Source organism: Leuciscus leuciscus, assembly GCF_965113295.1.
Source record: "Leuciscus leuciscus genome assembly, chromosome: 20".
Classification (NCBI taxonomy): domain Eukaryota; kingdom Metazoa; phylum Chordata; class Actinopteri; order Cypriniformes; family Leuciscidae; genus Leuciscus; species Leuciscus leuciscus.
This window is the reverse complement of record NC_138744.1, coordinates 37,503,264-37,516,073: the sequence shown is the minus strand read 5'-3', so window position 1 is coordinate 37,516,073 and position 12,810 is coordinate 37,503,264. Positions and strand designations below refer to the sequence as shown.

At 36.9% G+C, this 12,810-nt stretch overlaps 1 protein-coding gene across 3 annotated transcripts in view; it reads left to right on the top strand.

Moving 5' to 3' along the window:
* The first annotated feature begins 1,939 nt into the window (after positions 1 to 1,939).
* ext1a (exostosin glycosyltransferase 1a) overlaps positions 1,940 to 12,810 on the top strand; it is a 68,223-nt gene continuing 57,352 nt past the window's right edge. For all 3 annotated transcript variants that reach the window (XR_014200692.1, XR_014200693.1, XM_082150092.1), the window contains exon 1: positions 1,940 to 3,565. Coding sequence is in view for 1 of the 3 variants with exons in the window: in XM_082150092.1 (XP_082006218.1) it covers positions 2,649 to 3,565 (917 nt within the window). In the remaining 2 variants the exon portion in view is untranslated. The remainder of the gene's footprint in view (positions 3,566 to 12,810) is intronic.

Below are 12,810 nucleotides of genomic sequence, written 5' to 3'. Positions count from 1 at the left end.
TATTTAAGAAATATTTGCATGTATACTGTTTATATACATAATTGCATACATTATATTATATATAAATAAATAAAAATTCTTACATTTATACATGCATGTGTGTGTATTTATATATACAACATAATTATACACAGTACACACACATATACTATGTAAACACACACTTTTATTTTGGATGCGATTAATCGTTGTCCATTAACATTAAACATGTCGTATCAACAGACTTTTTAACACATCTTAACATAAATACATCTAAAATAATCAGCACAGAAAATGAAAGAAAACAAATCAGTGGAAGTCAAACACACTCACATGCATCTGAACGGACCGTGTTCCAATAAAAATGTGACTTGCAATATTATCTCCCGAGGAAAGAGTGAGCGTATGGAAGGAATGCTGGACAGAAAGGAGAGGAGGAAGACCTGGGCTTTGATCAGCGGCCCGTGGCAGAACCCGAATACTGACACGGCTCCACAACTTCTGAGGAATGTGCTTTACATACCTCCCCGTCTCAGCCGGTCCCGAGGAACCACGTCTCCTTCAGCCCTGCAGCTGGACTAACAAGTCAACCAAACATATTTAATTTAAATTTAATATATTTAATAACCTTCATTTATGAAGCCTTGTTTCTTCCAAATAATCCACTGTGAATCTATAGAGAACTGTTCAACATGACTTTATTGAAATTAAATCTTTGTCATCCTTGTTCTCCAAATATGCAATACTGCTTTTAAAAGAAATATAATAAATCAAAATGCTGTTTAATTCACCCTTGCAAAAAATAAATAAATATTATCTTTAAAGGAATAGTGCACCCAAAAATGTATGTTGCCATAATTATTGTAAAACAGCTCTTTTCCTATCAAACTGTGCCACATATTAATGTTTCATGTTTCAATCAAGTTTCTAGTAAAATGAGTCTTGTACGAAATAACTTTTTATGCTTTCAGTGGATTTTTGTTTTTGTCCCAGTGTGAGTTATGCCTCTGAAAACCTTCACAAAGATAATCTTTGTGATCTTTGACATTTTTAAGAATTATTTACTTTTGTTTTAGATAAATGTCACGAATTACTCAAGATTGAGCCTAAACATATTCTAACGTTTGACAAAAAAAAAGAAAGAAAAAAAAAAAGTGTCTAAATTGAATTAATTTTGAACAGTGCATCTATTCTTATCATCTCAAATCTAACAAGCTTACTTTTGTGAAATGGTTTGAAAATATCTTTTTGAATTATAATAAATCAAAATGCAGTGTAATTCACCCATGCAAAAAATAAAATAAAATATATCTTTAGTGCACCCAAAAATGTATGTTGATATTAAATCTTTGTCATCCTTGTTCTCCAAATATGCAATACTGCTTTTAAAAGAAATATAATAAATCAAAATGCTGTTTAATTCACCCTTGCAATATATATATCTTTCTTTAAAGGAATAGTGCACCCAAAAATGTATGTTGCCATAATTATTGTAATACATTGTTTTAATGTTAAAAACAGCTCTTTTCCTATCAAACTGTGCCAAATATAAATGTTTTTGGCAACATTTGTTGTTAATCATGTTTGAATCGAGTTTCTAGTGTAAATTATGTCTTCTACTATAGAAATTTTCATGCTTTCAGTGACTTTCTTGACCCCAGTGTGAGTTATGCCTCTGAAAACATTCACAAAGATTCAATTTCACATACTGACACTTTTGAAATTTCAGAATTCCTTTCTTTTCTTTTAGATAAATATCTAAATTCTGTTTGACTAGATCTAAATTGTATTCATATTGAACAGTACATGTAATTTTATCATCTCAAATCTAACAAACGTACTTTAGTGAAATAGTTTGAACATGGTTTGTTTAAAACACATTGTTGCAGTGATGTGTAGCTGCTGCTTTAAGACACATCGGCTGTGGTCATGAACGGGTTACAGGAGCGTCGGCTCGGCCGGAAATTACGCGAGCCAATCACAGCGCGCGGTGCGTGATGGAGGCGCGCGACGTCATCAGGAGTCTTGAGGGGATTGGAATGCTACATTGTAACAATCGCAACTGGACGCTTCGGATTAAAGCGCTGGAATGTTACATTGTATCATCGGCTTCGGAGAAAGGGCTTTGAATGAGTGTAACGCGGAATAGAACAACGCGTTTGTGATGTTTCCAAAACAGCAACTGCTCGATTCCAAAGGAGGATTTATTTTAGCCGTGAAATATGTGAGAACACACGGATTTGTGGGGATTTATCCGGCCGGGAAGTTTGTGACAGGATCTTTCTGACCCACACACACACACACACACACACACACATCACGTGAGATCCATCACTGGGGAACTTCTCTGATTCCCCGAGCCTGGATTTCAAGAACACGTCTCTGAAAGTACTTTCTGATGGTTCTCGTTGATCCAGAGCCGGTCAGGTGTCATCAGACAGTAGTTTAGATGCTGTCTAATGCGAACCAGGCACTGGAAAGGAGAGAGGTAGATCCATAAAAAGGGGGTTCAGGTTAAGTCGCCCACATGCTCTGGATTTGGGATCGGAATCATAAGGTGGAAGTCGAGAGCATCAAATCCCTGCAGGTCTGTGGAAGAAGATGCTGTCCAGCAAGAGTTAAAACCTCCAGATTCATCAGCAAAACGCTCCATCTGGATCTAAGGACACATGCAGGCCAAAAAACGCTACTTAATTCTGTCCTCTGCAGGTGTGTGTCTCATTCTCCTCTTTTACCTGCAGGGACCGTCTTCCAGAAGGAGTCCAAATCAAGGGAATGATCCTCATCCACACTGGCCCTCCTTCTCAGATCCGCTCCGAGCTTTTATTCCCTGGGATCAGACCCAAACCGAAGACTACAATGTCCGAACTTCTCCGAGACACAGAAGAGATGACAACTCTGGATCTTACAAGTGCAGAATGGACTCGTGCTTCGACTTCTCCTTGTGCAAGAAGAACAACGGCTTCAAAGTCTACGTCTACCCTCAACAGAAAGGTGAGAAGATGTCGGAAAGCTACCAGAACATCTTGTCCTCCATCGAAGGGTCCAGGTTCTTCACTTCGGACCCGGGACAGGCTTGTCTCTTCGTTCTGAACCTCGACACCCTGGACCGAGACCAGCTTTCTCCTCAGTACGTTCACAACCTCAAAACCAAGATCCAGAACCTGAACCTGTGGAATAACGGGCGTAACCACCTGATCTTTAACCTGTACTCGGGCACATGGCCGGATTACACGGAGGATTTGGGGTTTGACATCGGACACGCCATGTTGGCCAAAGCCAGCATCAGCACCGAGAACTTCAGACCCAGATTTGACATCTCAATCCCGTTATTCTCCAAAGATCATCCTCGGACTGGAGGAGAACGAGGGTTTTTAAAGTACAACACCATCCCTCCTTTTAGGAAGTACATGCTGGTTTTTAAAGGCAAGCGCTATCTGACTGGGATTGGATCTGACACCAGGAATGCGCTTTATCACGTCCATAATGCTGAAGATGTGGTTCTCCTCACCACATGCAAACATGGCAAAGACTGGCAGAAACACAAAGACGCTCGCTGCGACAAGGACAATGCTGAATATGACAGGTAAGATTTCTAATGGTGACGCTTTATAACAACTCTAACTAATGCATCCTAATTATATTATGCTAGTGGATCATGTACAGTGGCCCCAAAAAGCCTGTGCTAATGCAAAATTAATGTGTTAATGTCATTGCAATAGATATCAAATATTAAAGCAAGTGTGTTTTATGGTAAATTAAAGATTTTTGCATTTTTAAAGCAATTATTTTTTTTATTTTTTTTGGATAAAACAATAGATGCACTGGTAACACTTTACAATAAGCTCCCATTAGTTAATAGTTAATGAAGTGATAATTCTAACTAATGTATCCTTATTATATTATGCTAAACAGTAGATCATGTACAGTGGCCCCAACAAGTATTTGCACATGCAAAATATGTTAATGTCATTGCAATAAATAACAATATCAAAGCAAGTGTCATTTATGTTAAATTATGTGCATTTTTAAAGCAATTTGTTTTAGATTTGTAGTGATAAAACAATAGAAGCACTGGTAACACTTTACAATAATCTCCCATTAGGTAATGCAGTAACTAACATTACACATTAATCAATACATTAGTTACAGTATTCTTTGTTAATATTAGTTAATAAAATACATCTGTTCATTGCCAGTTCATGTTAACTAATATTAATAACAGATACTAACTTTTAATTTTATAATGTATTAGTAAATATTGAAATTAACAAATGCTTTCGAAGTGTTTTTCATTATTAGATATATAATACTTACTGATATATAATTGTTCAAAGTGAAGACAAAAAGATTTTGAACACATAAAAATGTGATGAAATTTCTGATGTGTTTGCATTGACTTTAAAGCAACTGTTGTCAAAAAGTATATTTTAACTAATAATCTGAACTTAATGTGTTATTTTAATGAACATTAGTTATTATAAAGTGTTGCTAAAAACATATTTGCAGTCATTCTGCTGGGAAAGACACTGAATGTTGTTGTATCTTGAAATGCTACTACAGTTTTGCATCATTCATGTTGTTTCTAATGATGATCAAAAACTATTTTTCTAATGCAGTGATTTTTTTTAAAGCTGATGCTTATCATTATAACATATCATTTCAAATTGAAGTGCACATGAAATGGCTTTAATGCATTAAGATGTGCAGCTCGTAGGAAGCAAAAGCTTTCAATGTGCATGACATAATAATAACCCTGAATATCTCTAGCACACATGCTATCATGATCTATTCCTCAGTGCAGATGCTAGCCTTCAGAAGGTTGGTGTCGGCATGGTTTCATGGCTCAACATGGCTCAGTTATATGATACAAATACAGTAAAATTATGAAATATTATTACAATTTAAAACAGCTGTTTTCTATGTGAATATATAGTAAAGTGTCATTTATTCCTGTGATCAAAGATATATTTTCAGCATCATTACTCCAGTCTTCTATGAAAGCTTGTTGACGCCACAGAATAAAAAATAAAAAAGGACATTTTTTGTCTTTTTCTCTCACAATTGCGAGTTTACATCTCGAAATACTGACTTTATTTCTCAGAATTGCATGTTTATATCTCGCAATTCTGACTTTATAACACGCAATTGGGAGATATAGTCAGAATTGCATGATATAAAGTTGCAATTCTGAGGAAAAAAGTCTGTCATTTATTCCTTAGAATTGGACTTTAACTTGCAATTGTTTATACGTGTTTATATCTCACGCAATTCTGAGAAATAAAGTCAGAAATGCATGATGTAAACTCGCAGTTGTGAGATAAAAAGTCGCAATTATCTTATAAAATGTTTAATCTGTGCTATTAAGCTTCCACAGTCTTCAGTGTCACACACTCCTTCAGAAAGCATCCTGAAATGCTGATTTGCTGCAAATATTTAAAATATTTCACTGATTTACTGTATTTTTGATCAAATAAATGCAGCCTTGGAAAAGCAATCTTCACTACTTTTTAACAGTGGTGTTTTTTGTTCAGAATTAGGATTGCAATAACCATTGTTATGCAGTTGTTCTTCCTCTTCCTCAGTTGTTGTTATGGCAGGTGTTAAGAAGTCAAACTCTTGCATCCGCTTTACTCTGCCTTTAGCGCTGTTGATCACACCGTGTGTGTGTGTGTGTGTGTGTGTGTGTGTGTGTTGTGTGTGTTGTGAGTGTCCCGGTTCCCTGCTGTGTGTTTTGTCCCGGTGAGACGGGGACGGGCGGCTCTGAAGGATTAGTGGGAACAATGTTCACTGGTGCCAGTGGGGGAAAGCAGCTCTCTCTCTGTTTAAACAGCCGTTCCCAGACCCCACCAATGCCTGTGTCCCGAACGACCCCTCGCGACCCCTCGTGACCCCTCGCGACCTCACTGTCATCCCGCCCATCGCCGGGCTGTTCTGGGTGACTTGAGGAGATGCTCACATGCCACTCACACAGTTAATAACCCTACAGAAACACAGCTGTGTTCTCACTGAGATGTGCATCTATAATCATAAACTATTGGCATACACTGTTCAACAGTAGCTGATATCTAATATAATGCATATACAGTCAAACCAATATTTATTCTGACACCTTCAGCATTATCACAGTTTGTTCGCTATAGTTTAGAAAATGGTATAAAATATGACGAACTCAGTTGATATTTGACTGGTTTTGTCCGTCCTTCTGTTAGACTGTCTCACACATGAATTATGTTGAATATCTGTCAGCTGTTAAATTTAACTACACAATTAGATAATACCGGTTTAGCTCAACCAATCACCAAGCAATGCTTCATTGTGTTCAGTCTGTGTGTAAAAAGAGCATTAGCAATTAAAGACAAAACACTTCAGCAAAACATGATCAGCTCAAAGTGTCCCAATCATTTTTGGGCCCAAATTTTTATAAATTTTACTGGTATGAATAATTATTGGGTATAATATGTCACAGTTTACTTTATTTTGCTCTCCTCACTTACATAAATGAACTATAGTGTCCTGCACACACTAGTGAAAAATATCAAAAATTATGTCTGGTGCATGTCTGAATAATTTTTGGTTTGACTGTATCATTTTTGATGTTAAATGAACATTTATTTTTTGCAATATTTAATCAAAATTGTTTGATTTTTGGTTGGATTGATGTGCTTAAACTTTTAATCAACCAATGCCATGATTATCGGTAGTGATGCTCCGATTGATCGGCCGCCGATCATGATCGGCCGATATTGGCAAAAAATAGCTTGATCGGCAACCCCCAAAAGCGCCGATCAAAAAAGCCGATCACGTGACGTAAATAACTCGCGCAACTTTTCTGCATGCGCGGCAAGACAACAGCAGAGCAGAGCTTGCTTAACAGTGGCAAAATTAGTTCTCCTATGACGGCAATTCAATGGCAATTATAAACGAGCGCACGGTAAATGACATTCGCGAGAGGATAACAGATCTACGCGCGAGGAAACGCGGACATCTCTGCCCTCGCGCGCGCGCATGATCATTCCCCACACTCTCGCGCTTGATCTCCTCTCGCCTGCTGATTTTGCTCGCTCGAACACTTTTATTTTTGGCAGTCGAGGGGCGGGACTTACTGTTTTAATAACCTCAAATGTCATTGTCATTATTTAATTTTTTGGATCTGATGTAGTTAGTTCCTCAACTACATCCATTGTAGTCTGCCTGACCCCTCTTTGTTTTGAAAAATTACACTGTGCCTTATTTGGAAAAGGTGGCCTACAGTAGCCTTCTGTTATCTTGTTTTCTAACTACAATTAAATAAATATTGGTGGTTCTTCAAGATTTTCTTGACTCTATCATATTTCCATTCTGTGATCGGCAGTGATCGGCAATCGGCAGATCATGATTTTGGTGATCAGTAATCGGTGATCGGCCCCAAAAATGCTGATCGGAGCATCACTAATTATCGGCATCTCAAATTGGCTGATTAATCAATCTATGAATGTTTGAAAGCCAAATATTTGTATGATCGTCAAATTTCTGTTGTAACTTTTTGAGGATCTTCCAAGTCCACCTCGAATACGCGAGGCTTTCGGTGTCATTCGCTTCCAGTTATTTGTAGCTGTTCAAAAACAACCCGTTGTTTGATATTGCAAACTGGCATTTCTTACCACATTAAATTAATGTTTTTTCGTAATTGAACACCAACACCAAAAGTCAAACACCAGCATCCGAACGCTAGAGAACATGACAGCGTTTACTGTGTTTCGTCTGACGCTCCGAGACACACTCGTTTATGATGGAGGGAAAAAGATTATTACTGATATTTTGCACCAGTTTCCCAGGAAGTGATGATTTTGACTCTTGAAGTCAAGGGAACGAAACTCTGTTTTATTCGCAGATGTTTTATGCCATATTCAAATGTGGTGCATAAGTGAGTTTGGATGGAAACAGCTCATGTGGCTTATTGCTTATAAAGTCTTAGTAAGTAGTAGTTGCCTTTACAGTCCATACTGTAGTAGTACAGTAGCAGCTTGGCACATCAGTCAATATAAAATCTGTTGCTTTTTTCAGCAGTTTGCAAAGACTTCAAGTGGCGTACAGAGTCTGTTTCAGGATTACCCACATGTGCTTTGATTTTGTGTGCTAGAGCAGTTATCGAAGCTTTTCTAGTTTTTCCATATTTAAGAGTTTAACCTAGAACTGTAATTCAGAGTTTGTTTATGCAGAGGGAACCATTTGCAAATGTTGATCATGTCAGCTTTACTCGAGTTACTCCTATAGCTTTGCTTTCAGAATTTGAGCCATGTGTGAAATCCAGCTGTACTAGTTTAAAACTATAGTCGCGTCCCAGATGACGCACTATACACACTATGTACTCAACCTTGTACAATGTAAAAAACAGGTTGCTGACTTACATTTTTTAAGTACAAGCAACCTGGATGTTTAAGTCATTTCAACTTAAATTACATTTACATTTACATTTATTAATTTAGCAGATGCTTTTATCCAAAGCGACTTACAAATGAGAACAATATAAGCAGTGTAACTAACAGTAGGACAACAATATGCAAGTGCTGTGACCCTTCTCAGTTTAATCTAACGCAGTAAATGTTTTTTTTATTTATTTTTTTTATTATAGAACAGAATAGAAGAGAAACTTTACATCAAATTGACTTAAAAAATTTGTTGATTCTTGCTAACTTATTTTTAAAAAGTTGAAACATATGCTGTCATAACGTATTGATCATATATATTTTTACAGTGTTGTGAATTAATTTTATATGGTTATTTTGTCATTCAACATCACCAACATTCCACACTTTTTCAATTGCATCATCAGGTTATTTAAAATGTTCTTATTATTCCATTTGAATTTTTTCAGTGTGAAAACACTTCTCATTTTATTAATGCCTGAACAGTGCATGAGTACATGAATTGGGACGCACCTTATAATAAATTGTGTTATTAAGAAGCTAATATTCATATGGACCAAATTCACTTTGAGTTGAAATATAGTGCTGCTTTTGACATCCCGAGGCGCACTGTCTCTAACATTTAAAACGAAATTTTATGGACCATTTCTCTTGAAGTGCCGAATGACAAGTTTGAAAAATGCATGGCGTATTTCCATTGGAGGCGGATGTTCATGGCGTTCTCATTTCCCACTGTAGCCATAGGCCTTCTCTCTGCGAGGACGGATGCTGGAGTTGTTCAACATGACCGTTCTTGTGAATGTGAAATGCTGACGGCTGTGGCGCTGAATAATTGATCAGATGTGTTTTATTCATGTTATGATTATTTTATTTTTTTCTCCACTTGAAAATTTCTGAATCTTCATGAATTATTTATGAGCGCACAAAGTCATCTGCATCATTCCAGTCCGGCATTCAGACTTGCTCATGAAGGATTAAGGAACAAAATGATTAGCTTGAAACTGACCAAACTCAACTGCAGGGAAATAACTGATTTTGAAGGTATTTTCATGCAATTATGGTGCATGTGAGTCTTTAAAGTCCCTCTATTGTGCTTTTTTGAATATTAACTTTCATGCAATGTGTAATATAGCTGTTTGTTAATGTAAAAGAGCAAAGTGCACGACAAATACTTTTTGTCTTCTAAAAGAAAGGATCGATTCTGAAGTGCAGAAACAAGTCGGCAGCAATTGCGTGTTTGAAGAAATGTGAATGTTTTATACTTGTGTGCATCTGTTTTATAATGTACTTAGAAAAGCCCAACCAGGGACAGGAGTTGAACATTTTGCATTAGCTATAAACTCTATAAGTTGCAGGATTTGTATTGTAACTCTGTTTGACCGCATTGTCCCTGTTAAATAAATAAACAAATAAATAAAACAATAAAAACTTAGGTAAAAAATGTAACAAATTTGCATAATGCTAGCCTAAGATCTTCATTGGCTGCCTGTGAACAACTTCTGCTTTGCCCCGCCCTCAAACACTGTAGTGGTTCATGTTGTCGACATGTTGAAAAGACGCTGGTTTTCTGTGCATTTCATGCACTTTATAAGGAATGAAACTCTCGCTGGAATACATTAAAACCGACGCCATTGTTCATATCACTGTGTATCAAGCGATGAGGAAGAGCAGAGTGTGCTTTTCATTTTTGACACGTGCTGAAAGTGGTCGACCAATCACAACAGACTGGGCTGACTGGTCTGACCAATCAGAGCAGAGCAGCTCTCAGAGAGGCGGAGTTTAGAGAGACTGAATCTTCAAACGAACCGTTTCAGACTCTTTATGAAACGAGAAGATGTGCACTGGATATTTTGAGAAAATGAAAGTGTTTTTGACCTTGGATGCATTGCAGGAAACTCCAAAACATCATTAGGAATCTTTAAGATGGCATAATAAGGCAGCGTTAGATCTCAAGATTATGATTAAACATTTGCAGAATCACTTGTTGCACTTGGAATGTTTTTACTCAAAAATCTGAATCAATGCATTTAAAATGCGATGTCTGTCAGCTTTCTGAAGGTCATGAGATCAATAGCGCTGATGAGAAACTGGGAAGAATGACTAGAAAGAGTTGACTTTGAGTGTTTCCACAGATGTAAAGAGCAAAGCACACTAAATAAATACTTGATGAAGTGTCTGTATTGTGTCTGTTCGTTGTCTCGATCAGGCTGTCTGCTCTTTACAAAGGAACTTGGACACTGGTTGATCATGACAATGCCGGTTAGGTTACATAACCTTGGATTTACTCTGTTGCCCTGATAGCACAGCTAATCATCTTAAACGAATCCCAATCCTTTATTAGGCTGCTTCTTAATTGAGGAAGTGGCTTAAATGCTGTCATTGACAAAAGAAAATGACCGAGCCAGATGGCTGATGTTCAGATGCATGCAGATTTTAGTTGTGATTAAAAGGGTCATGACATGAGAAATCAAATTTTTCTGCATCTTTTGACATAATAAGAGGTTTTTGTACCGTTAAAACATCTTGTACGTTTCAGAGCTTAAAACGTCCTCCTCATTACAAACAAAGCTTTTATTTAATCAAGCTACAAAAACAGCTCGTTTTGATATTGCGGGATCTGTGACATCACACCGTCAAATACATTTCCATATGCCCGCCTCCAGAGCAAGACATCAACCAATGGTGATCCATCATTGCACCATAGGCCACGCCCACTGGTGTTCAGTCACTGACCAGCCTTAAAGGAGCCGTGCCTTAAAAATTTATAATTTCTGACAGAGGCTTAGAATAAAGATTGAAAATAAAAATTTTTTCGACATATATATTTGTTGTGTGTGTGTGTGTGTGTGTGAAAAATGTCATTATAAGTGAACCTCAAGGAATATAAAAAAATTTAATAAAATCTATGTTATGACCCCTTTAAAATCTGTCTGCTGGTGCGACTCATTTGGTCCTTCTGCTTTTTTGTTAATTAAAAAATATTTTGTGTGCATTAGTTTTTGTTAAATCAGCATAGGTAAGATATTTGTTTGTTGGACAAACTTCCCTATCCCAGACCAGACCCCTAATGAACATGGCTGGAATATGAAAGCTTATCAAATGCAAGAACCAATCAAACAGTGATTTGTAATGGTTGTCCGTGTTCAGCATTTAGCTCTTGCAAATCAAACGCAGTGCGTACAGAATCCCACCGGACAGTGCCGTCTGTGGTTAAATAAGGTGGAAGTAATCCTCTCCCCATTTTCCATTTGCCTATTATGTGGAAAATCCCGCCTTTATCCGTCACTAATAACAAGGAAGTCGTGATTGTCTCGATTCAGCGACTGAAAACACCAGGCGTGCAAAACGTCACGAGTCTGTTCCCGACGGCGTGGAGAGAACTCTGATTATCTGTATTTAGACTTCGTATCACTGAACACAAATGACAGTTTTGAGCTTTGTTGTTGTTGTTATTTTTTTATTGAAGATTTTTGCTCACAATATTTATCATGTGATGATGCTTCTGTCGTGATCAATTGATTTACATATTAATAATCTCGATTGTCAAGAAGACTCAAAACATTTAATGCAAAAAAAGTGTACTAAGTAAAGTTAAAATTAAATGTACTTATTTTATGAAATGTATTAAATCATATTGAAAATACATTTAATACAATCTGTATTAATTCCTAAATAAATACATATTTTATTAAATTTGAGTGTTTGATTGATTGATTGATTTGACAAGAAATGCCATATGGAGATTTCCAGGAAATAAATAATGAAATCATTGCAATATTGAGCGCCAGATGTGCACCTTTTGTTAGTTTGCTCAATAATTTTTCTGCTAGCATAATTTTTTTTTTATGATTCACATCATTGATGCAGTGTGGAGTTTATGACCTTTAAATATATCTATATATATATATAAACATTACATGTTGTCTGATATTTCTGACATATAATTTGACTTTTATGTAATTTGTCAGAATATATCATCTTTGATTTCCCTCAGGCTCTTCTTTTGCCTTCTCCCAGGAGATTTCACTGTATTATTGTGTCATCTGTAAAGCAAGTACTAATTTGAAGGCTCTTGTCTGGCTTGTGTAATGCAGATTTGACGGCGTTCTCGCGTGCGAGCGGCTGTAATTATGTACTCGGGCTCCGCAGAAGCTTTAATAAGACACACACTTCAGCAGACTATTCACAAATCAATGGCTTCTCCACTCCTCTGCTCAATTACGACCAGTTTCTCACGAGCTTTCGAGATCCTAATATACTGGGATATGAAAACATTTTGGAGAGAGCATTCAGTTTGCGATAATAATGACAAAACATTCCCTGTTATTAATCATAGCCCTGTTGATAAGGACGTTGCCAAGAGCTCATATCTGTGTGTCACTACTATAAACTTCTCAAATGAGGCTCGATAAGTCGAGAGCAT